The following is a 25,779-nucleotide window of genomic DNA, read 5'->3' on the forward strand; positions in this document are numbered from 1 at the left end:
AAAGATATTTACCTGACAACGAGACGGGAGTAATAGATATAGAATAAATCAAACACGAAGTCGTTCATTTCTAATATTGTCTTCTGTTACAGCCCTCAAATCTCACCTTGAACTTAGAACACAAAGCATTTGAGGACAGGTTTGTGCTCAGGTTTTTACAATATGTTATGCAAACCTATTGCTCTCAATGAGGATTTTTAATAATAAAACTACACAACAATTGCAAAAATGAACATGAAATATTGACAATAAATGCAGATGTTGGCCATGTGCCACACCCAAGATGTAGGCTATTGTGGGATGGAATGGATTTAAACATGGCAATATAATTTCACTGGTAACATAACGCATAATCAAATCAGCTCTAATATTTTACAGTATATCAAACAATGGGCAAGAATGCACAGTTTGTGAGTCACAGGCACTCTAATCCAGCAAAAATTTGTGGTGCTTTCAGATTCCACATGAGCAGTGTTGGAGAGGAACTACATGTAATGGAATTATGTAATTTAATTACAAAATAAATTTAATTTTAACCATTTACAGTTACTGAGAATTTTTTTTTTATAATTAAAGTACATTTACTTACGAAAATGTTAACGATTACAAAGGGATTTACATCTGAATTTGTTCACACGCACACACACACACACACATACACGTTTGTTTTTGTGAAAAGTGTGTTCATCTCATAGGCGTAATGGTTTTTATACTGTACAAACTGTATATTCTATGGCCCTACAACCCTACCTAACCCTAACCCTCACAGGAAATTTTGTGCATTTTTACTTTTATCAAAAAAACTCATTCTGTATGATTTATAAGCATTTTGAAAAATGGGGACATGGGTTATGTCCTCATAAGTCACCCTCTCCTTGTAATACCTGTGTCATACCCATGTCATTATACAGAGTTGTGTCCTGATATGTCACAAAAACAAGAGCGCACACACACACACACACACACACACACACACACACACACACGCACACATATTTCATTGATTTATTTCATAAATTGCATTGACTTTTAAAATATGAGACATCAATGTTGCTTGCTTATTTGAAAACTCTTTATTTCCTATTCAAGTGATGAAGGATTTTGAAAGTCAGACTAATTAAAACTCCAATTCCAGAAAACTTGGGACATTTTGTGAAACGCCATAAAATCAAAAATATGGTATGTTTTTTGTTCATTCTCTTTAACCTTTATTTAATTGACAAAAGTACAACGTAATTTTATTTTGTAAATATGCAATATTGCAAATATTGATTTTGATGGCTGCAACATACTCCAAAAACGCTGGGACAGTTTATTACTGTGTCACATCAACTTTCCTTTTAATTACATTTAAATTGTTTGGGAATTGAGTTACTAATTGTTAAAGTTTTGCAAGCAAAATGTTAATTCCGTCTAATGCACAGTAGTCTGTGATCGTCAGTTTCTGATTCTCCTTTTCATGACTGGATATTTTCAAAAGGAGAAAGATGTAGACTGCAGGCAGGATTTGCTGGCAGTTTATGTCTCTGTACAATTTCAATATAAACCTCCATGTCAATGGTACCTTTGCAAATATGCCAGTCACTCATGCCATTTGCTCTGCTGCATCCCTATATACATAAAAGTCTGGATGGTCCCTTGGATCCCTGGGACTGAGAACACGACATCCATTTTTCTCAGAAACTATGAAATGTAGACTCATCTGACCACAGCACACATTTGTCTTTTTGACTATGTGAGTTAAGCTCTGGCCCAGAGAACCCATCCCTGCATAATTGGTGTATAGTTTTCTCCTATAGATTCGAGGTGCATTTATTCATGCAGCAGCAGACTGTGTTAAGTGACAGCGGTTTTTCTAAGTACTCCTGAGGCCACATGGTTATATTTAACACCACAGAATGATGGTTTCGAATCAAATGCCATCTGAGGGCTCAGAGGTCATGCATACTCAGCTGAGGTTTCCTGCCATGCCCTACACAGACTTGAGAGTCTTTTCACAATTATGTGTATAGTAGTTGGTGAAATACCTCAGTTCTTTGTGATTTGGCATCGGCATTTGGCATTATTAATGACACTGCTCTCATGAATTTTGTCTCAAATAATGAGCCATATCCAGATTTGCATGCAAAGACCCAGAATAACACCCTCACCTGTTACCAATTCACCTGCTTACTGTGATATTCTGTAATGGATATTCTATAACCTTTTCATATCCTTTCATATCCTTAATCCTTTTCTTATATTTCCAAAATACATTTAAGTTGGTCAGTGAAAATTTAGCAAATCTTTTCTGAATTAAATAAAAGTGAATGTAGGTTAACCTTGTAAGGTTATGGAAGGTTAACCCTGCCTGGTTTAAATGTTTGAATATGACTAACTAATGTTGAAAACGTTAGAAATTTAGAAAAGTAATACAAAATAATAAAATGTAATCAGTTCCATTACTTTAATAAAGTAAATGAAACAGTTACATTACTCATTACATTTTAATTAGGTTCATTTGTAATGTCTAACTTATTACATTTCCAAAGAAACCTTCCCAAAACTGAACATTAACCATAGTTATATTGATATTTTAGTTCATATCTGCTAAGAACCTGAATGTGATTGCACAATGCATAAAAATATGGTTGTGCAATGTTCAGCTTGAAAAACCACTAAGCTGTCATTTAATGTAGCTGACGTTTTCTCTTTTCGGCTGTGGTTTGTTGTCAGTGCCGGCTAATTTACTACAAACATGTCAATATGAAATGCCACTTAAGATGTTTTGAAAAAAACATCTTAAGTAGAATTAGATATATTTACACAGACTGTTTAATGCAAGGGTGGCATGAATGCACTTAAAACAAATAATATAATTTTATAAATAATGTTATGAAATTAATGTTTTCAATATAACATTTTGAACATAGGAATATGGCAACAAAAAAAAATATGGGTAAAAAAATGAATTATGTTTAACTTTGAAATTAAAACTGTCAGAAGGTGGCGACAAGCCACTGTCTCAAATGAGTCATGGACTCATTTAATTCGTTCACAGGACTGATTCATTCAGAAACAAAGTGACTGATGATTTTATGAGTGGGTAATATAGCCTAACTGAATCAAAATATTGATTCATTCAGAAAGTGAACACCTGTATATAGAGCAAAAACAGACAATTCAGTGTCTATAATGTAAGTCACTTAATATTAACTTCTTGCTTCTGAGCTGTACAAAATCAACATCACATTTACAATTTAACGTCCAGCAAAACAGCACTCTTCTTCCTCTTAAGTTGCTCAACTGTAAAAAAAAAAAAAAAAGAAAAAAAAAAAAAGAAAAAATCACTGTCACTGCTTGAGAAAACGGATATGTGGCATGAGAAAAAGAGAACAGAATGAGCTGAATTCATCTGTGTCCAGGGCCGGAGTGTGACTCAATAATAATAATTTTCAGCCCTGAAGTTTCATGCCTTATATTTTAGTTCAAAACTTACTATAGGCCTATTCAGATAATGTAATTAAAACCTCAGTCTATATAGGCCTATGTCTGCAATAGTAAACAATTCCCTATAGCCTTGTAATTCATTGTATTTTTGCTCATATATCTTCAACAACTGATGTTTTTTTCAAGGTTCCTCTGTCCGGGGAGTCAAAAGATAATTACGTCATCATCAGGGTATAAACATAAGCAAAAAAAGTCATTGGCCTGAGTAAATCGTACCATTATAGAATTGTGACTTCACGAGTACAGTGTAAAAGGCTAATTTAGGAGGTGAAAATACGTGTAATTTGAAAGCATAACATATGAACGTCTATGAAACATCAGTCAATAAAGCTTTTTTTTTTTTACTTAACATTTTTAACTAAAATTTTATTGCAAACATGAATGAATGCAAATGTATATTTTTCAATTAAAGAACACTAAGAGAGTGGGGGATTTGTACTTAGGTGCAATTTTAAGAATTAAGTTATTTTTTTATGAAAAATGTAGGCCTAGTCTATTTTTTCTCTATTCAACAGCATTAACTTACAAAATTGAAAGACGTCTTCTCTTGGGTAGACTGGATGCTTTCCTGCCTTGCTGGATGTTGGGCTTTTGATCAGTGGTTTGTATTCGCCCATTTGGAAACATCAAAACGCGTCGCGGATGACCGGCCCATGCACCGGTTTACATATAGCTAGTCCACTGATTTTTGATCAAAAGTTTTGACGCAACAGAATGTTTTAATGATAGTTTCTAAGGAGCTTTGACATTTTTAGTTTGCTGTTTACCCTTATGTAAAATGGAAAAATCCTGCGAGGTCTTTTGTTGAGATATTCAACACCCCTACCACCACCCCTAAAAGAGGGAAGAAAACACACACAAACACACACACTTGAAAGGATCGCATTCGTTTGTTTTATATTCAGGTATTATGCCGTTTTCATCTTAGATATGCTTGTTGGTGGGTTAGGACACTTGAAATAATTTAGAGAAGAGCTTTGACCGGACGTAACTGTATTTAACAACTGCGCTGAACTCTTGAAGGAGTGGAACTGAAACTATTTGATTATTTTACAAACCAGCAAGTAATTCTGATGAATCTGCAAAATCATTATGGAATAAAGGAAGCAGGAAACCTCTTTCACAATGAATATTTCCTGTTTTTATAAACAGCTCTCTATGGTCGTTGAGACAGGGTGAAACACATCACTCGCTATCACAGTCTCTAAAGCTGCCACAATAAAGGGAACTGTGTAAGGTAAGTGGCTAAATTTTATATTGGTTAAAATATTAAATTCATAACGTATGAACTTCTGAACCCTTACTTTGTATTATCAATTCATTTATATTACTCAAAAACCCCCACACACATTTGTTTGTAGTTTCAGTTTTTTGTTTTGGCTAGTCATAATTTTAAAATGTTTTTACGTGCAGTAATTTTAAGTACTTCCACTTTCAGAATCAAGCATTTCAGCCATGAATCTGATCGTGTTGGGGATTGTGCTCCTCGGGATTTACGTCCAACAATCAGGTTGGAAATGTTTTATGACAATATTTAAATATTCGGTCATATCTAAATGAATATTAAGTAAAAATATGGCTAGCTTGCCAAACATTTTTTCAAAAACTTTTTCTACCAACTTTATCTTTATCTTTAATGAAACAAAAGAATAATACAATTTGTTTATTTATGAATGCATCCTGGTCATCTGTGCCATAACATATATCAGGCAATAAGTGTAACAAGTATTTTATTCTTTCATTCATTTGGTTTGTTTCTCAAGTTTCGCAGAAGGTGGATTGTTTTTCATCATTTAGCCTGTCCAGTGGGAAATGTGGTAATCTTTTGGGTGAGGTTGGAAAAGAAGATTGTTGCTTAAACCCCAGCTATGGCTTCAAAGAAGCAGATGGCGTCTGTAGGTCCTGTGGGTAAGCTTCATTGATGTGATACTTATAATGTTCATGGCCAAAACCCTGTTTTGATAAATGTCACATTGAGCTACATTATTGTTTATTAAACAGATGATAATTTTAAGATGGGAGAACTATTTCCTAACATAGTAAACTTTTTCCATGAAGCTTATGACATGCAGACATGCCCACAATGTGCACATCTCAAAATCCAACCGTCAGCCAATGCAACCAAGTCGCCTCCCTACATTTTTTCTTTTCCTATAATCTGTTACATTCTGATGTAACAATGTTAATGGTCCTTTTTTGTGGAAACCTTTATAAATAGTTATGCATTTTTTGTGAAAAGAGCTACTGAATTAGCTGAACTGAAATAAATGAGATCAAATGCATAAAGCACATCACTTAGAAACATCTTAAATGTTGAATGTTGACCTCCAGGCGGGCAACATGGTCTGAATGGACTCCCTGGGGCGAGTGCTCAGTGAGTTGTACAGAGGGAGTCAGTCAAAGGCGACGATCGTGTCACGGAATTGGCAATTGCCCAGATCCTGAAAATCTGGGAAAGGTTCAAACTAAACCATGTGTGAAAAAAGATTGCTGCCCAGGTAAAAAGAACATTTAATTAACTGTAACATTTAAACACAGAGGTTTCTATGTCCTTTCTCATGTTTCTGTATATATATTGTTCAGTGGAAGGTGGCTGGTCAGAGTGGGGGAAGTGGCAGCTATGTTCAGTCACATGTGGCGATGGAATTAAAAAAAGACGAAGAACATGTTCTGAACCCATTCCACAATGTGGGGGCTCCTGTAGTGGTGCAGAAGAAGAAATCACCCCTTGCTCCACTGAAATAATCTGTCCGAGTAAGCATAGTTTTCTATTTTCTTTTTCTACTTACCGAAGATACTGAAAATGAAGAACATGCTCTCATTTGATGTCTAGCTCATGGTGGTTGGTCCAGTTGGGGGAGTTGGGGTCCATGTCCAGTTACTTGTTTTTATGAAGGACGCAATCCTCAAAATGAACTTCGTAAACGAACATGCACCAACCCTGTTCCATCTACCATTCCACGTGGCAATGCCTGTGAGGGCTCTGACACAGAAAGCCGCCCTTGCAGAGGTCTACCGTTCTGCCCAGGTCCGACTTTGTTTTCTTCTATAAAACAGCCAAACATACATGAGGATTTTAGAAACAAGAACTTTATTTCTCTGCTTCATAGTTGATGGAAACTGGGGCGCTTGGGCAGGTCACACACCCTGCTCTGTGACGTGTGGAGTGGGTCAACAGACTCAAAGACGGATTTGTGATTCTCCTAAACCAGCACATGGTGGGAAACAGTGTCCAGGTGAAGAGCAACAAACTGGTATCTGCATCATTTCTGTCAACTGTCCAAGTAAGTATAGTGACAGAATGCTACATTTTTCTAAAATAAAATGTATTGTTTACAATTGAAAGCTATTCTTTTTGTCTTTTTCTCTCAGTAAATGGGATGTGGAGTGAATGGGGAGAGTGGAGAGATTGTAAACCACCTTCCACTAGAAATATCATATGCAAAAACAGGGAGGGAAAACGAAGGAGGGAGAGGGACTGTCTGGATAGAAGATACGATGGAGCCCCATGTGATGGAGAGATTGTTCAACATGGCAGGTGCTATAACATAGAAGGCTGTGAAAGTGAGTGCAAACTAAAATCATAGCTGTTTGAAATTGCATTTATTTCAATTAAGAAATACATTTGGTTAAAACTTACTTTACAAAATTAAATAATTATGCTCTATATAGTATGAATATGGGTAGTATGAACAAAACTCAAACATACTACATCCACCATGTTGTTGTTGCCTTTCACAAATACTCTTCTGTGGCTTCATGGCACAGTAAAGTGTCCATTGGATGCCCTTTTCAGAAACTCAAGAAGTAGTAGGTCAATCAGGCACTTTTTGCCTACTGTTTTTTGAATACTAAAATTTTGGACATACTAACTACTCTTTGGTCGTACTGTTTTTCGCATTGGGTTGTATTATTGTATAGAAGGCATATTCAAATAGCATAAGCTACACAAATGCAAAGTACGCTAAATTTTTATTGTTTAGCATAAAAATGTGTCACACTTTGTAAATCGAGTGCTTAAAGTGTGTGCACTTCAAACACTTCAAACCATTGCAGGTGTAAGGTTTTGTAGGTGTAAAGTAACAAATAACTCTCTGACTGTGTTCAGTGGAAGGTGTCTTGTCAGAGTGGAGTGAGTGGAGTTATTGCACACCTGGATGTGGGTCAAACTCTACACAAACAAGAGAAAGAAAGTGTGTTGCTGACATCGCTACATACAGGTAGGAGAAAACCATTGCATGCTACTAACTGAAATAAGACTTTTTCTATAATAAATCATATAATTATGCAATTCAATTGCACTTTAGGTTGGTCATTGTTTCACAATCATATTAAATATTTAAATATTTGTAACATCTAGTCATAGGAAGCATACATTATTCATATTATTAAATATTATTATTGCTATTATTTATCTCCCATAGCTCCCAAGACCGCACTATGTTTGCAGGGAATCCACGTGTTAAATGTGACGGTCTGAAAACACAAACAGAGAGAAGACCATGTAAAAATGTTCCTGAGTGCATGGATTACGATGTAATGTTATGCTCAGAGCTTATGTATATTCATCTTTACTAATTACTAATTGAAGACATTTGAATTTTAACAATATTCTTACTGTTTCCCAGTATGAATGAGCACAGAATGCAGAGTAGTTGTTGAAGACAAGAGGACCAGTTGCTGTACACAGTACCTCACCAGCAGGTGGAAGAACCTCAGCAAGCTGTTTTCTTATCAAATATGCTACTAACAGAAAAAATACTTGGTTTGTCAGCCTTTGTTATATGGACTGGATTGATTGCTGATTAATGCACACATTTGTAAACTCTGCTTTGTTGTCACAATAAAGTATTAAAATAAAGCAATTTGATGTAGTATATGAGATCAAATAGTTTGCAAAATGTATGAGCGAATACATCATGAATTCATCTTCAAAACCACGTTTTTGTCTAATGCCGATTCACTATGGTACACCTATAATAAGTGCTTTTGTTTGGACTACTGTAACCTGGTCGGGTCGTCACTGCTGTGGAGTAACAATTACCTGCATGAATCGCCATTGACAAACTTAGAGAAGTGGCCCTGGTTTTAATGTTTTTACATGGGACGCGTGCAGTTCTGTTTATTAACCGCTACAGCGCCAAAAGTTAGATAGTGTTGCTTTAATCGAATGCAGAAAAGATACGAGACAGCCAGGAGTCGAACCTAGAATCTTCTGAACCATAGTCAGATGCGTTATCTATCACACTACTGGCCCTGTGAAAAACTTGGGGGCCATGTGACCTTACTTTGTACGACGGAACTAGTTTTGTTATATTGAAGACTGATGCGACCACAGGAGGGCCTAATTGAGATTCATTTCAGAAAACTATTTTAATCTAAAACAATTATTTTTAGTGGCATAAGCCATAGAGACCTTCAAAATGTCTCACAAGAAAGAACCCTTTCTTTAGCAGTAAAATCAATAGAGAGTATAAGTGTTTTGTAACATGAATGGATATAACAAACTGCACGTGTTCCTCATTTTGAGAAAGAAATGGGCAAAGGGAAATTGTTTTCTTTGAGTTTAAGATAATGGTAGTTATTTGAATGGAATGCTTCGAACTGGAATCATGGCTGAATATCCCGGGATGTTCACTTCACAGGCCACTTATGCTCCAACAGAACAAATGTCTGAAGCAATAAGACAAACTGTTGAATTATACAGTCTTTTACCCGTTGCGTTGTGTTGCATCGCGCCGCGTAAACATAAAACGATGCATTTGTGATCGGAGAAAAGAAAAACAACAAGAGCTACTCTACACTACTTTAAAACTCGCGTTTGAATCATCAGTCTTAAATCCTTAAATATTTAAATGTACTTACAGGCTGTGAGTCAGAACAGCCGACATTGTAGTCTTCTCTCCCAGGATCAGGAAGCAGTATTCCATAAAACGGCTGCGCTCATCTGAATATTTGGGTTGAATTGTTCTGGAACGGTGTTATAATTACAGCTTAACCACTGGTTTCTAGTTGTGTCCTCTTTTGGAAGACCAAACTAAGTAGTTTCGCTTTCACAAGGAAACACACAGCGTCTCCACAACATGCCGCCGGTGGCAACATCATCCAACCAATGATGCTTCAAAGACCTGACATTTTGCTTGGCATTTTAAACACAATATATTGCAAATCTCCAAAAAAAAAAAAAAAAGCAAAAAAAAAAAAGCTCAAATGGCCTATGGTGTTACAAGAGGCAACATAATAGTAACAACACCATAATAAATTCATAAATAAATAAAAACTTTTCATAATTTTATTTTGAAAATATCTTCATGCCTAAGCAGGTTTCTAATGACTACCACATCAAGACTCATATCCATATCCACTTATGTCAATTAGTCAGGAAAGCAAAAGCTTTCTCTTGGTAATCATCACTTATCCGAGTGACTATATTTCAAACTCTTAAAAACCAGCTCGACCACCCAGTTGGGAGTCTGTTGCTGCTCCGAGATGCTCTACCATCTTAGACCAGCTGGAAACCAGCTACCATGTTCCAAAAAAACTGATTAAGAAGCATTTCCAGCAGGAATTGCATTAAAATCTTTGTGTGTGCAAAGAAAGATCACTGATCAATTAATATTCTGTGAATTTATTTTATAAATAGGAGTATTGCAAGTCTCTCCATAGGTTTGTGTAAAATACTATCATACAGAACCAAACCAAAATTAGAGAAACAAACATACATGTATAGACAACGCTGACAAACTGGACTCATCACTGTTACACTTTCCAGGAAAATCACCTTTTAGTCCATATGCAGAGGTCTATCATTTTAGCACTTAGAAAAAGAGAAAAGAACACATGGACGGATCGCATAAGTTTGTTTTTACATTCAATCTTGATTTCAGGTATTATGCCATTTTTATCAATAATGTTATATGCTTGTGGATGGGTTAGTACACTTGAAGGAATTTCGAGAATAGCTTTGACCAGACGTAACTGTGCTCAACATGTGCTGAACACCTGAAGGATTGGGAATGAAACTATTTGATTATTTTACAAACCAGCAAGCAATTCTGATGAATCTGCAAAATCATTATGGAATAAAGGAAGCAGGAAACCTCTTTCACAATGAAAATTTCCTGTTTTTATAAACAGCTCTCTTGGGTCGTTGAGACAGGGTGAAACACATCACTCGCTATCACAGTCTCTAAAGCTGCCACAATAAAGGGAACTGTGTAAGGTAAAACAGTTTTTGTTTTGGCTAGTCATAATTTTAAAATGTTTTTACTTGCATTAATTTTATTTACAAGTACTTCCACTTTCAGAATCAAGCATTTCTGTCACCGATTCAGCCATGAATCTGATCGTGTTGGGGATTGTGCTCTTCGGGATTTACGTCCAACAATCAGGTTTTAAATGTTTTATGACAATATATAATTATTTGGTCATATCTAAATGAATATTAAGCAAAAATATGGCTAGCTTACAAAACATTTTCTCAAAAACTTTTTCTACCAACTTTATCTTTATCTTTAATGAAACAAAAGAATAATACAATTAGTTTATTTATAAATGCATCCTGGTCATCTGTGCCATAACATATATCAGGCAATAAGTGTAACAAGTATTTTATTCTTTCATTCATTTGGTTTGTTTCTCAAGTTTTGCAAAACCCTGATAAATGTCACATTGAGCTACATTATTGTTTATTAAACAGATGATAATTTTAAGATGGGAGAACTATTTCCTAACATAGTAAACTTTTTCCATGAAGCTTATGACATGAAGACACGCCCACAATGTGCACATCTCAAAATCCAACCGTCAGCCAATGCAACCAAGTCGCCTACCTACATTTTTTATTTTCCTATAATCTGTTAGATTCTGATGTACATCACAATATGGCAGAGATGGTCTGTTGCTACTATGTTAAATCACAACTTTAAAATAATGCACTGTTAATGGTCCTTTTTGTGGAAAGCTATATAAATAGTAATGCAACATGGTCTGAATGGACTCCCTGGGGCGAGTGCTCAGTGAGTTGTACAGAGGGAGTCAGTCAAAGGCGACGACTGTGTCTTGGAATTGGCAATTGCTCAGATCCTGAAAATCTGGGAAAGGTTCAAACTAAACCATGTGTGAAAAAAGATTGCTGCCCAGGTAAAAAGAACATTTAATTAATTGTTACATTTAAACACAGAGGTTTCTATGTTCTTACTCATGTTTCTGTATATATATTGTTCAGTGGAAGGTGGCTGGTCAGAGTGGGGGAAGTGGCAGCTATGTTCAGTCACATGTGGCGATGGAATTAAAAAAAGGCGAAGAACATGTTCTGAACCCATTCCACAATGTGGGGGCTCCTGTAGTGGTGCAGAAGAAGAAATCACCCCTTGCTCCACTGAAATAACCTGTCCAAGTAAGCATAGTTTTCTATTTTTACTCACTGAAGACACTGAAAATGAAGAACATGCTCTCATTTGATGTCTAGCTCATGGTGGTTGGTCCAGTTGGGGGAGTTGGGGTCCATGTCCAGTTACTTGTTTTTATGAAGGACGCAATCCTCAAAAAGAATTTCGTAAACGAACATGCACCAACCCTGTTCCATCTACCATTCCACGTGGCAATGCCTGTGAGGGCTCTGACACAGAAAGCCGCCCTTGCAGAGGTCTACCTTTCTGCCCAGGTCCGACTTTGTTTTCTTCTATAAAACAGCCAAACATACAAGAGGATTTTAGAAACAAGAACTTTATTTCTCTGCTTCATAGTTGATGGAAACTGGGGCGCTTGGGCAGGTCACACACCCTGCTCTGTGACGTGTGGAGTGGGTCAACAGACTCAAAGACGGATTTGTGATTCTCCTAAACCAGCACATGGTGGGAAACAGTGTCCAGGTGAAGAGCAACAAACTGGTATCTGCATCATTTCTGTCAACTGTCCAAGTAAGTATAGTGACAGAATGCAAAATGTATGCAAAAAAAAATGTATTTTTTTAAATTTTACACTTTTCTTTTTGTCTTTTTCTCTCAGTAAATGGGATGTGGAGTGAATGGGGAGAGTGGAGTAATTGTAAATCACCTTTCGGTAAAAATATCACATGCACAAAAAACGAGGGAAAACGAAAGAGAGAGAGGGATTGTGTTGATAGAAAATACAAAGGAGCCGCATGTGTTGGAGAGATTGTTGAACATGACAAGTGCTTTAACATTGAAAGATGTGAAAGTGAGTGCAAAGAAAAGAATTACAGAATACACGAGAAAGGAAATTTGAACCCTGATCGGTTTGAACGGCAATACATTTGGTTAAAAACTTACTTAACAAAATTTAAAAAAAACTATGCTCTATATAGTATGAATATGGGTAGTATGAACAAAACTCAAACATACTACATCCACCATGTTGTTGTTGCCTTTCACAAATACTCTTCTGTGGCTTCATGGCACAGTAAATTGTCCATTGGATGCCCTTTTCTTTTTGCCTATACTGTTTTTTGAATACAATGATTTTGGATATACTTGCCATAGTGTTTTTCACATTGTTGTATTATTGTATAGTAATGTAGGCATATTCAAACACAGCATAAGCTACACAAATGCAAAGCACGCTCGTTTTATTGTTTAGCATCAAAATGTGTCACATTTTGTAAATCGAGTGCTTAACATTTGTGCAAAGAAATTGTGAATGATGATGTTAAAGATCGGTTGTTCCTAGTTTCAGACTAAATGAGGATTTTTCAAACCATTGCAGGTGTAAGGTTTTGTAGGTGTAAAGTAACAAATAACTCTCTGACTGTGTTCAGTGGAAGGTGTCTTGTCAGAGTGGAGTGAGTGGAGTTATTGCACACCTGATTGTGGACCAAACTCTACAAAAATAAGAGAAATAAAGTGTGTTGCTAACATCACTTTATACAGGTAGGAGAAACCCATTTCATGCTACTAACTGAAATAAGACTTTGTCTTATAAATCATATAGTTATGCAATTCAATTGCATTGTTTCACAATAATTTTAAATTCTCTTTGGCTTTTTTTTTTATCTCCCATAGCTCCCAAGACCGCACTATGTTTGCAGGGAATCCACATGTTAAATGTGACGGTCTGAAAGAACAAACAGAGAGAAGACCATGTAAAAATGTTCCTGAGTGCATGGATAACGATGTAATGTTATGCTCAGATCTTATGTATATTCATCTTTACAAATTAAAGTGAATACATTTGAATTTTAACAATATTCTTACTGTTTCCCAGTATGAATGAGCACAGAATGCAGAGTAGTTGTTGAAGACAAGAGGACCAGTTGCTGTACACAAGTACCTCACCAGCAGGTGGAAGAACCCTAGCAAGATGTTCTCTTATCAAATATGCTACTAACAGAAAAATACTTGGTTTGTCAGCCTATACGAGATAAAATAAAGTTTGCAAAATGTTTATAATGACCGAGTACATAATGAATTCATCTTTAAAACCACGTTTTTGTATTATCACAAATCACCACGGAACACTAATAATAAGTGCTTTTGTTTGGACTATTGTAGCCTGGTCAGGTAGTCACTGCTGTGGAGTAACAATTACCTTCGTGAATCGCCATAGACAAACTAAGAGAAGTGGCCTCGGTTTTAATGTTTTTACATGGGACGCGTGCAGTTCTGTTTATTAACCGCTACAGCGCCAAAAGTTACAAAGTGGTGCTTTAATCAAATGCAGAAAAGATACGAGCCAGCCAGGAGTCGAACCTAGAATCTTCTGATCCGTAGTCAGACGCGTTATCCATTGCGCCACTGGCCCTATAAAAGTTGGCGGAGGGGGCACGTGACCTTACGTTGTATGCCGGAACCAGTTTTGTCATTTCGAAGACTGCAGCGGCCTCCTGCGGTCGAGTTTAATGGCTTCTTTGAGATTGCCTCATTTCAGAAAGGTAACAATTACACGCCGAAAAAAATAAATAAACAAAGGAATCATAATAATGTATTCCTCACAAAATAACCAATTTTATAATGGCTACTTTGGTGAAATTAGACACCATCGATAATATCTGCAGCCAGTCGACAAATACGACCACATGAGGGCGCAGAAGTCTTCGAAATAAGAAACACAGCTATAAACTGTAAACGTCATGATCTTGTGAACAAGCCTTTCGTTCAATTCATTAAAATGTTTTATAGAGCCATTATTAAGATTACAAGCTGTAATCATCGCCTACCTATGTCTGCCTAACTGATTACATAGCGTTAACTAGGGGTCTTACAGCTGAGCTCAGTTGGGAGAGCATTATTAAACTGAAGACCTAAAGGTCCCTGGTCCCATACATAGGGTCCCGTACCGGGTTTCGGCATTTTAATCTAAAACAATTATTTTTAGTGGCATAAGCCATAGATACCTTTAAAAAGTCTCACAAGAAAGAACCGTTTCTTTAGCAGTAAAATTAATAGAGAGTTTAAGTGTTTTGTAACATGAATGGAGATAACTAACAAACTGCACGTGTTCCTCATATTGTGAAACAAACAGGCATAGGGAAATATATATATTTTTTTAAGATGACTGCAGTTGGTTTATTGTGCCACAATTTAAATTACACATAAGAAATGGAAATTAGCACAATTAATAAGTACATCATATGTTTATGTTACAGATATATATTTGAATGGAACACATAATTCTGCAACGCTTCGAACTGGAATCGTGGCTGAATATCCCGGGATGTTCACTTCACAGGCCACTTATGATGGGAGAAAATACAAACAACAAGAGCTACTGTACACTACTTTAAAACTCGCGTTTGAATCATCAGTCTTAAATCCTTAAATATTTCAATGTACTTACAGGCTGTGAGTCAGAACAGCCAACATTGTAGTCTTCTCTCCCAGGATCAGGAAGCAGTATTCCATAAAACGGCTGCGCTCATCTTAATATTTGGGTTGAATTGTTCTGGAACAGTGTTATAATTACAGCTTAACCACTGGATTCTAGTTGTGTCCTCTTTGGGTAGACCAAACAAAGTATTCAAAAGGAAACACACAGCTTCTCCATGACATGCCGCCGGTGGCAACAGCGAAAATTTTTTGATACAAACAATAATGCTTCCAAGACTTAACATTTTGCTGGCCATTTCAAACACAAGATATTGTAAACATTTCAGCAACAAAAACTCAAATGGCCAATGATGTTACAAGAAGCAACATAATAACACCATAATAAATACATAAATAAAAACTAAAATGTAATGCCTAAGTAAGTATCTTATGACAACCACATCAAGACGCATATCCATATCCACTTATGTCAATTAGTCAGGAAAGCAAAAGCTTTCTCTTGGTAATCATCACTTATCCGAGTGACTATTTCAAACTCTTAAAAACCAGCTCGACCAGCCAGTTGGGAGTCTGTTGCTGCTCCGAGACGCTCTACCATCTTAGACCAGCTGGAAACCAGCTACCATGTTCCAAAAAAACTGATTAAGAAGCATTTCCAGCAGGAATTGCATTAAAATCTTTGTGTGTGCAAAGAAAGATCACTATAATCAATTAATATTCTGTGAATTTATTTTATAAATAGGAGTATTGCAAGTCTCTCCATAGGTTTGTGTAAAATACTATCATACAGAACCAAACCAAAATTAGAGAAACAAACATACATGTATAGACAACGCTGACAAACTGGACTCACCACTGTTACACTTTTCAGGAAAATCACCTTTTAGTCCATATGCAGAGGTCTATCATTTTAGCACTTAGAAAAAGAGAAAAGAACACTTGCTATTAAGACAAAGAATGAGTCTCCAACTAAATGCACTCTGCTAAAGGCATTAAACACTTGTGTAATACTCTCAGATGTGTGTGTATACATATATAATTTTTTTTTTTTTTTAACAGCAGTGATACTTCATTGTTACATCTTGATGATAAAGATGATAAAGTGGTAATGAATGAACATACAAGCCTTTGGTGAAAGAATGAAAGCTGAAATGATGAAAATTAAACTTATAAGCAAGAGAGAGAAAAATGCCTAATTCAGTGAAACGAGGCACTTCTCCAACAAAGGCAAGGATAAGTGAAACCAAATTACCAGCCATTCTCCTTGTTCATCTTAGTAGGAGTGCTGCTTTACCAAATCATCCACTGCACGAGTTACAGCTGAAAGGTAAAAAAGCAGACGATTTCTATTGGTAGTTCAGAGATCGATTCAAGATTGGGGCTGAGTGTACCTATTCTACAACAGAAGGTTTCACATTGACGGGATAATGGATAAAACATCAGCACCATCTCAGGCCAGATGTTTCATATTACCAAATGTCAAGGCTTAAGGCTCTTAAAAAGCATAAATAACAAATATCTGGTATAACAAATACACCTTTGCTGCTGGCAATGTCAAACAAATTCATGATAAATTTCAGGGAGCATCTCAAAATCTTTACTTGAGTAAACGTTCACTTCCCTACAACAACAGAGCCAGGATAACCTCAGAGGATGCTGATGACATCCTTTTTACCGAAATAAAGATTGCACACATTTTGCATACATAACAGTATAATCTTGTTGCTTTGTTTTAGGTAAGTTAGATTACTATAACATGTTTTATATGTCCGTAATGTGCCTTTCAAAAGTGTTATTTACAAAGTGAAATGAGACTCAAACTGGCCTGCCCTTTCAAGGACAATCAATAAAGTGCAATAAAAAAGATACAGTAAAATAAAAGGGACTTGACTTGATGGACAGGGAGAAAATCATGAGATGAGAAAGTCACTAAGCTTTGGTTGTTGATATAAAACAACACAAGTCTCATTAAGCATGTGTAAAGCACAAAGTTGTGCTGTGACTGCAACTGTGGTCAACAGCTGGTTTCTCGAGATAATCTAATACTGCACAGGATCAGGAATCAGATGGAGAGAGGGCAACAGGAGTTGTTGGAGAGGGAATGGTATTGGCTAGATTATATGTTGAATTCCATAAGGTACCCTGAGAGGGCTGTACATTGAGGAAAGGAGGTCTAGTGGTGGGTGTCTGGGGGGATGTTGCTGCTGTGGTTGGGGAGTCCAAACTGACTTCATCCCCTTCCTCCGAGTCCCATACCTCACTCTGCAGGTAGTCTGCAAAGAGGGCTTTAGCTCGCTGCAGAATACGCCCAAGGTTGTGGCGACGGACCAGGCGGTCAAAGTGCATGGCCAGCTCATTGTAATCCAGGCTGTTTTTGACAATGTGGTCACGATGTTCCAGCAGGATAGACAGGCAAAGAAAAAGCATGAAGGGATTCCCTTTCCCAAACTCTTGAGGAGGAGGAAGCGAGCAGGGTTTCATTCCTCCTCCTTCTGGTTTGTTTGTGTTTGGAGAGGTTATGACAGAGGCGGTGGGCCTGCATGGTGAGGGAAGATTGCTGTAAAACGCTTTGGGCAAAGATGGGGATTTGCCGAAGGATAAAACCGGAGAAGAGAGACGCGAACGATTGTAACTCTGCGAGGGAGACGCCAGGAAAGATTTCCCTGGGACCACTGATGGGGACTGAGCCTCAGTTTCGTTTATTACAGCTTGTGAGGACGTGAACCCCCCAGGAGGTTTATCAGGAGACACCGCTTTGTCCCCACTAGAGGAAGAGGTTGTGCATTTTGAAAGGTCATCGGGAGATGCCGTTCTCCAGCTAGATGGAGAATTAGATGCTTCCGGTGAATGATTAGAGCTACTCTTCCAATTTGGTAGGCCGGAAGGAAGAGATGATGCTGGGGAAGCAGCTTGACCATTGGGAGAGTCTCTTTGTCCTGGAGAAGAAGGCGTAAGATTACCGATGAGAGGTTCCTGCTCTCCAGGGTCATCCTCACTTTCCTCTGTGGACTGGCGGACAGAGAATGGCAACGTGGAGTGTGCAGACTGAAACTGTACTGGAGATAATGTAGGATCAGAGCAATCGTTTTCATTGATATCAAAGCTGTCCTCACTTCGGCCACTATAGTACTTGAATTCCCCAAAACTTGCCTGTTTCTCAAAGGAGGGCACTGGAGCTGTGACATCATTCTTGACCATGTCATCTACACCGAACTCTCCTTCACCTTCCTTCCGAGGCCCCTTCTCCTCCTCCTCTACGATGAGGCTACGTCCCCCATCTGCCTCCTCTCGGGATGGTCTTAGCATGTGACGTCTCCTCTGCCTTTCCTTCTGCTTCTCTTCCATCTCCTCCATGTTCACATTCTGATGGACATTCTGTGAGCCACTGGACTGATCTGGCTCATGTGGTAGCCCCTGAAGCTCCACCTCTGTCTCAGGTGGATCAGGTGGCAAGGAGCTCCAGGTGACCTCAAGCATTCTCAGAGCATCATCAAAAGCGAATTCACGCTTCAGCTCCAAAAGCAGCCAGCGGTAACAGAAAAACAGATCGTCTGCACCTTTTGAGACTAGGTAGGCATAAAACTCAGGGTCTGAATACTGCAGTAGCAACTTCAGATGCTGGAACTTAATGGACATAAGTTGTCCGTCAGGGCGAAAGTTGCCCTCAAGACGTTTCATAATGCCACAGAAGCAGATAAAGGCATGAGCTTCGTTGTCCATGACAGCTAGAATTGGCGAGGCAATGTCGCTCATGCCTTGGCAATAAGACACCTGTAAAAGCAAACAAGGACAGTTTATTTCCCACAGAGGTACAGGCATATCTTAGTGTTATCAAATGGGACTACTGTGTGTTTACCTGTGGGTGTGTAATAGCAAAGGTGGTGAGAATGTCTGTCAAGGCGGTTAGATGTGGGCTGTCCTCTGATCCTGCATAGTAAGGATGTGCTCTGTCTGTTCGAAGAACATCTTTCAGAACGTTTCCCCTGATGAACTCCAGGTCCTCTGTGCTGACCCGTTCTGTCCATTCGCTCTTGAGCTGGTCGTACTCTCTTGTTTTCCTCTTCATGTAGTCCATTCTCTCTTGTCCTGTGAGACCATCTGGGTACACATTAAGGAGGTATCGCCAAACAACCTGTCACAAAAATACAAAGGAAACATTAAGGTAAAAATAGGACTGCTTGCCACATCATATTCTTTAGAAAGCATTTTTAAATATGTTAATATATGTAATAGATTTAAAATATACATTTCTAATTTAGATTTATTTTTAAAAAAAAAAATATATATATATATATATATAAATAAATATATCTGTGTGTGTGTGTGTGTGTGTGACCCTGGATCACATTAACATTCTTAAGTTGCTGGGGTATATTTTAAGCAATAAATATACACTGAAAAAAAAAAATATATATATATATATATATAAAAAAACTGTACGGGTCAAAATCCAAATGCCAATGCCAAAAATCATAGGATATTAAGTAAAGATCATGTTCCATGAAGATATTTTGTAAATTTCCTTCTGTTAATATATCAAAACGTCATTTTTTTTATTAGTAATATGCATTGCTAAAAATTTATTTGAACAACTTCAAAGGCGATTTTCTCAGTATTTCAATTTTATTACACCCTCAGATTCCAGATTTTAAAATTTTTGTATGTCGGCCAAATATTGTCAGATGTAATAAACAATAAATCAATGGAAAACTTAATTATTCAGCTTTCAGATTATATTTTAGTGCTGTCAAACAATTAATCACAATTAATCGCATCCAAAATAAAAGATTTGTTTACATAATATATGTATGTGTACTGTGTGTGTGTGTGTATATATATATATATATATATATATATATATATATATATATATATATAATAAATACTAAATACACGCAGATACAGTAAATATTTCTAGAATATTTACATGTATATATTTATTAATATGTTTGTGAATATATTTATATATTTTCTATAAATATGTTCAACATATAAACATAACGTTTTCTTAAATATATACATGCATTTGTTTGTATTTTTATTTATTTACATCATAATTATACACAGATATATTATGTGAAAAAAAAGTTGATTTTGGATGCGATTAATCATTTGACGGCACTAATATATATATATATATATATATATATATATATATATATATATATATATATATATATATATATATATATATATATATATATATATATATATACACACACACACACACACACATAAATATTATATATATATATATATATATATATATATATATATATATATATATATTAGGGCTGTCAAAAATAGCGCGTTAACGGCGTTAATTAGTTGTTTGTCGTTAATTACGTCAAATTTTTTAACGCATTTCACGCATGCGCAGTGTGACAAATTACTCAGGTTAGGAAAGTCTCGTCGATCTCTGAATTCTCAAGATAGTAAAAAACAGCGGCGAGCGCCGCGACGAAAACACAGAAGAAGCTTAAGGTTTTATCCCAGTTACTCTCAAATACATTCATGCCAAGCTCGAAAAACAGAGATGACTTTGGTAGTTGATACGCTGGAGCTTCTTCTTCCTGTTATAGCAGTGATCCTCAAATCTGGCTCGCGAGTTTCCTGCAGAGTTTAGCGCAGACTCCAATTAAGCACACCTGCCTGTGATTTACTAATGATCCTAAAGACACTGATTAGCAAACTCATGCGTGTTTGATTAGGGTTAGAGCTAAACTTCGCAGGAAAGTGGATCTCGCGAGCCAGATTTGAGGATCACTGTGTTTCACACTGCGCATGCGCAGAACGCCTACATGCAATGCAGCGAAAATTACAGCTGTTTGGAAAAGCATATGCATTTTTACTTGGTTTTACTGGCACTTGAAGCCTTCAGAACGTGAAAATATCGATCCTAAAGTATTGTGGCACAGCAAATGAACACTTTCCAAAAACAAGAGTGCCCAGAGTGCTGCTTATGTGATTGTGGCGCATGTTTTTGTTTCTGAGTTCATTCTTTCGAGTTTCTCTATCCATAATTTCATAGATATGAGGCTATATTTAACCACTGGTTCACCTAAAACTCTTACACTATCTGTAGTTAAATGGCATGGTTTGATATAGTGCTCAGGTAAATTTGATCTAAGTAAATGTTAAACTTTTGAAATTCAGAAAAAAAGAACCACATGATGAAACAATACATGAAAATTATGTATCTGTGTCCTGTTATTTATCTTTTGGTATGCATTTCAGAAAAAAAAATGGTTAGGATTCAGGTGTAGTGGCAAATAGTGATTAATCATGATTAATCCACTGAAAATTCTGATTAATTTGATTAAAAATTTTAATTATTTGACAGCCCTAATATATATATATATATATATATATATATATATATAAATAAAATAAACTATAATATTTTGTATTCAGAGATTAGCAAATTAGATATAGAAAGTAATATACTACCCTCTAACGGCAGATTAGTTAAAAACTGTCAAATCAGTCTGGTTACCTTGCGTAAGGATGGCTCAACCCCACCATGGTATATACGAAGTCTAAGGTCCTCTGGTCGGGTCAGTTGACCTTGGCTGTTCAGGTAACTGTGGAACTCAGCATCATTTAAGGGAGGCTTGAATGGTTTCACCTCCTCCCCATAGGACCAACTCAAGGCCTGCTGCACACGCGATAGAGTGCGACCCACCTGAATTGATGAGCAACATACAAAGTAAACTCAAGAATGTGTACTATTTATATGGATTTCTAACTAAATTTATGGTATTAGGTGGAATAGAGGCAGAAAGAATCATTCATATATTCCAATATCGCCTTCAAGGACTCCTAAAATATATAATGACTTCAATTGTTTAAGGCTAAATGCTATTATAGTATAAAGGCAGTAGACTGTGAATCTGACTGACTGCAGCAGACACTGGCTGGTAAAACAGCTGGCTGACAAGGTGAAGAACATAAGTAACCTGGGAGAGCAGCGACTGTGTGAAAGGAAGTGCGGCAGATGCCAACGACCTCTTCTCTCCCTGCAGCTGGTCTGAGCCAATCACATCCTTAGGACTGATTATGTCCCAGTCCTCCAAAACAGGACCTTAGGAAGTACATGGGGGTAAACATGAAAGCATTAAAAAAGTATTCAAGACTGGATTAGTTATTAACATGTAAATGCATAATGTTTGTAAAATAATTATTCTACCCAATAAAGATGCAATGTTGACTCTACAAAACAACAAACACACTGGAAAAATGTACATATTCCCAGGAAAATACACAACCATTTGAACTAAACGACAACTACCCCCAAAAAAATTCAAATTAGGCAGTTTAAAAGTAAATAATGTTATAAGGATCCACTGATTTTGACATAGATTTAATACCCGGCAAACAGAAGGATATGGAGTTCACTCACTGTCCTCTGATGGTCTGATGTCCATCTTGAGTTGGAGAAAGGGCTTTGCAGCACTGACAAATGCTGCATCTAAATCCCAGTCAGACAGCAGAGACACGTAGACCTCCACACCTCCTTGGTCACGGGACAGGTAACTTATCCCAAAGTTGCGTTTTCTACAGAGAACCAAGGAAATAAATACTGCATCTTTATTTGCTGCAGTTCATTTCCCTGTCATTGCTATTAAACAATCATAAAAATAGGGTTACAACTGTTTTTTACAACAGATGTAAATGACAATTAGCACAGTACAAATATATTCCACAATTTCTCACTCACCCATTCAGCTCAAATGCTCGTATCAAGATATGCTGCAACACCTCCAGTGAGGTTATTTGAGGATCAACAGCAAAGGAGCGAAACTCCGGCGGTAACACCCCTTCACACTTCTGCAAACAGACAGATTTGATTTAAAAAGTTTTAGAAAACAAAGACAAGTGGAAAAATGCCTATTTTACATAACCCTACTTGGTTAATTATTCTGAAAGGCTAATCACTCCATCCTCTGAAATGCAAATTACCTAATCAGGTGACACATTTATTCAGGTGGATTTACTGCCTGTTGAGTCTCTGTTGATGTTGCAACCAAGCATGGGAAACAGACTCTGGCTGTAAAGATTACTTTGAACTTTACCAACACATGCTAAAACACCTGCAAAACACAGCACTACAAGGTCATCTGTCCCAAGCAGAGCACACATCTGTCAAGGTTCACACTGGACTGAAATGTATTTATTGTTCAAAACCTTGTGATTTTGGTATCATTTGTTACTGATGCTTGGGTGCTGGGAAAAAAAAAACAAGATATAAAACTTATTCAAGGAGTATTTTAAAATGTATCAAAATGTTTAGAAATATTTCACATACTCATGTGTAGGTGCAGCTCCAGCTTTTTTCTCCCTTGCCAAAATGTGGTTCAATTGTTAGTTCAGTATTTCTTATTTACTATCATAGCATTTATTAATATATTAAATTATTTTATTTGTATATATTCCGTTTTTTATATTTTACTTTTGTATGTTTTTGTTTTTTTATTTTATTAGTTTTTTTTTAACAAAATGTTATTTACATTCATTTCAGTTTAATTCTAGTACTTTTAAAAACACTAGTACCAAGTTTACTCTAATAATTATATTTAGTGTAACTTTAGCTTTGGTTTAGTTAATTAAAATGAACAGTTTATGAACTGTTCCATTAGGGATCAACACTGTGAGATAAAGAAGCTATGTGGCATAAATGATGACAAATTTATTGAATTGAGGATACAAGGCAGCTCAATATTTTCAAGCATTCACAGTCAGTCATTTCATATATATCAAATCGCATTTTGTTGGTCACTTTTCTGAAAATTATCTAAAAAAATATATATATATTTATTTACAAGCTGTGTGACCGAGTTGACATAAAAATTAGTCTCATGGCAGTGTAGTTTACTGATTAATCAAAAGTTCACTGTAATTAAACTAAAATTAAGAGACCCAACGTTTTGTCCGAAGAGAAAATGGGCAAACATTTTAAGTGCCATTTATGATTTATCATTCATGGCGGATCTATTAGGCCTGGATCTGAAATAATACTTACATGGTTTTCAAAAAGCAGATACACTGCTGTTCGTATTCATTAAAGCAGTCTGAACATCTGAGAAACGACTGAAAAACAAGCTAGGGAGTTCATGGCAGGTTGATGATCATGTGACACTTGAGAGCAGACATGACTCACTATCAGGTCAGCGGTACATGAGAGTTTTTTCTTTACGACGTGGCTTCACAAATAAATATACATACAGTATTACTATGGTTATAGCAGTACAGAATGATAACGACCAATTTGTATATGATCAACGTATATATGTCGAAAAACTACAACAAAATCATCTAAAACATATATTAATTTTAACAACAAATAATTATATTTCTACAAAAAGTATGTCACATAAGTATTAAAGCAGTACAATTATTACACAACTTCAAAGAATGCACGTATGCCCTTTAAACGAATGATTAATACGATCACGATTTGTAAACAACAAAGATGCCAGCGAATCAAGCGATGCACATGAAGAGCAGCTCCACGTCACGGACACCAGACACTGTCTCCTGGTCTGCTGTGTCTCTCTCTCTCTCTCTCTGTGTGTGTGTGATTGGGGTTTGTAACGTTACCTGCCGCTCGGTCCCCACAATTTCTCACCTTGACCTGAACACGAACTACCCCCCTCTCCTCCTCGGAAGACATGGTGGGTAGTCCGCGTTGGGCGTCCCGTTCAGAGATGCGTTGTGGTCATCCGGTAAAAAAATGAAAGTAAAATAACAATGGATGCGGGAACCCGTTTGCCTCTCTCTTACTGCTCGCAGGTTCAATGAAAACTCCGGTAATAAGAGACCGAAAAACAACCAATATCCTGCTGACACGTCATAATAAAAGTCCCAGTGTAAGACAGAAAAAGGCATTCGCGTCTTAAAACGTATTTTAATGACGGTTTGCGTATGATTGACTCAGGGAATCAGTGTTTCGTCTATATTATTCGTCTAATATCACACATGACGTAAGTAAGAGGGCATTACGTTTGCTACAAGACATCGGCCAGTTTTAAACAACAGGATATGACGCCACACTGGCATTACATCATTGGATTCATCAGGGAATGTGTGATCCATGTGCAACAAAAAAAAAAAACCCTATGATGATTTATGGTCAGACAGATGCAGTCATTTAGGTCATATTTATAGGCATATTTTAAAATAAGTATTACATTCAACGATGACATATAGTATAAAGCTATATAATAATTAAATTAAATATTCCGAAGCATTTTTGAAAACAAATATAACTACACAAAGGTCTATGTATGAAATACACCATGAAGCAGTAGTATGTAATTTATCAAACATAGCAAATAAAAACACACGCCTCACCATTTGCGAATGCCGTGACCCGGATTCGAACCGGGGTTGCTGCGGCCACAACGCAGAGTACTAACCACTATACGATCACGGCACGCTACTTGGCAGCTGCCTGCAAGGGGCAGATTTACACCATGTAATCAAACTGAAAATGTGTCAGTTT

At 36.7% G+C, this 25,779-nt stretch overlaps 2 protein-coding genes, 1 long non-coding RNA gene and 1 other non-coding gene across 17 annotated transcripts; 2 read left to right on the forward strand and 2 right to left on the reverse strand.

Annotated features, from left to right (window-relative positions):
• The first annotated feature begins 4,592 nt into the window (after positions 1-4,592).
• LOC128018679 (properdin) lies at positions 4,593-13,898 on the forward strand. 6 transcript variants are annotated; one of them, XM_052604362.1, is made up of 11 exons: positions 4,593-4,726; positions 4,928-4,999; positions 5,253-5,397; positions 5,821-5,987; positions 6,073-6,243; positions 6,323-6,517; positions 12,237-12,410; positions 12,499-12,690; positions 13,268-13,379; positions 13,512-13,623; positions 13,714-13,898. In XM_052604362.1, exons 2-11 carry the CDS (start codon positions 4,945-4,947, stop codon positions 13,720-13,722), a joined length of 1,332 nt encoding a protein of 443 aa, XP_052460322.1. In that variant the 5' UTR covers positions 4,593-4,726; positions 4,928-4,944; the 3' UTR covers positions 13,723-13,898. The 6 variants fall into 6 exon arrangements, with proteins under 6 accessions (XP_052460322.1, XP_052460324.1, XP_052460323.1 ...); XM_052604364.1 differs by lacking the exon at positions 12,237-12,410 and adding an exon at positions 6,600-6,773 and having other exon boundaries at positions 4,594-4,726; XM_052604363.1 differs by lacking the exons at positions 12,237-12,410; positions 12,499-12,690 and adding exons at positions 6,600-6,773; positions 6,862-7,053 and having other exon boundaries at positions 4,597-4,726.
• On the reverse strand, positions 10,102-25,271 carry LOC128018677 (TBC1 domain family member 25). Of its 9 annotated transcripts, none has more exons than XR_008184935.1 (9): positions 24,904-25,271; positions 22,996-23,105; positions 22,678-22,832; positions 22,235-22,359; positions 21,772-21,960; positions 19,132-19,407; positions 16,528-19,046; positions 16,129-16,191; positions 14,991-15,390 (listed from the first exon to the last, which is right to left on the reverse strand). XR_008184935.1 is itself a non-coding variant. In XM_052604357.1 (8 exons), the coding sequence occupies exons 4-8, from the start codon at positions 22,700-22,702 to the stop codon at positions 17,331-17,333; spliced, it is 2,331 nt and encodes a 776-aa protein (XP_052460317.1). In that variant the 5' UTR covers positions 22,703-22,832; positions 22,996-23,105; positions 23,238-23,325; positions 24,904-25,269; the 3' UTR covers positions 15,987-17,330. The 9 variants fall into 9 exon arrangements, 4 of the variants coding, with proteins under 4 accessions (XP_052460317.1, XP_052460316.1, XP_052460314.1 ...); XR_008184934.1 differs by having other exon boundaries at positions 14,991-15,181; positions 15,286-15,390; positions 16,129-19,046; XR_008184937.1 differs by lacking the exons at positions 14,991-15,390; positions 16,129-16,191 and adding an exon at positions 10,102-10,306.
• On the forward strand, positions 10,349-11,928 carry LOC128018680 (uncharacterized). Its single transcript, XR_008184938.1, has 3 exons — positions 10,349-10,711; positions 10,797-11,631; positions 11,717-11,928. It is a non-coding gene; the product is annotated as an uncharacterized LOC128018680 (long non-coding RNA).
• Positions 25,272-25,638: 367 nt separating the features above from the next.
• trnah-gug (transfer RNA histidin (anticodon GUG)) lies at positions 25,639-25,710 on the reverse strand. The gene has a single exon. It is a non-coding gene; the product is annotated as a tRNA-His (tRNA).
• Positions 25,711-25,779: the final 69 nt, after the last annotated feature.

Source organism: Carassius gibelio, chromosome A8 (genome assembly GCF_023724105.1).
Source record: "Carassius gibelio isolate Cgi1373 ecotype wild population from Czech Republic chromosome A8, carGib1.2-hapl.c, whole genome shotgun sequence".
Classification (NCBI taxonomy): Eukaryota; Metazoa; Chordata; class Actinopteri; order Cypriniformes; family Cyprinidae; genus Carassius; species Carassius gibelio.

Coding starts and splice junctions, on each gene's coding strand:
- LOC128018677 (XM_052604354.1), bottom strand. CDS start 24,948: ATGTCTTCCGAGGAGGAGAGGGGGGTAGTTCGTGTTCAGGTCAAG. Junction 22,360..22,677: donor CATCAGACCATCAGAGGACA/GTGAGTGAACTC, acceptor GTACTTCCTAAG/GTCCTGTTTTGGAGGACTGG. Junction 19,408..21,771: donor TTGAGCCATCCTTACGCAAG/GTAACCAGACTG, acceptor TTTTTGTGACAG/GTTGTTTGGCGATACCTCCT.
- LOC128018679 (XM_052604362.1), top strand. CDS start 4,945: ATGAATCTGATCGTGTTGGGGATTGTGCTCCTCGGGATTTACGTCCAA. Junction 5,000..5,252: donor GATTTACGTCCAACAATCAG/GTTGGAAATGTT, acceptor TTGTTTCTCAAG/TTTCGCAGAAGGTGGATTGT. Junction 6,518..12,236: donor AGGTCTACCGTTCTGCCCAG/GTCCGACTTTGT, acceptor TCTGCTTCATAG/TTGATGGAAACTGGGGCGCT.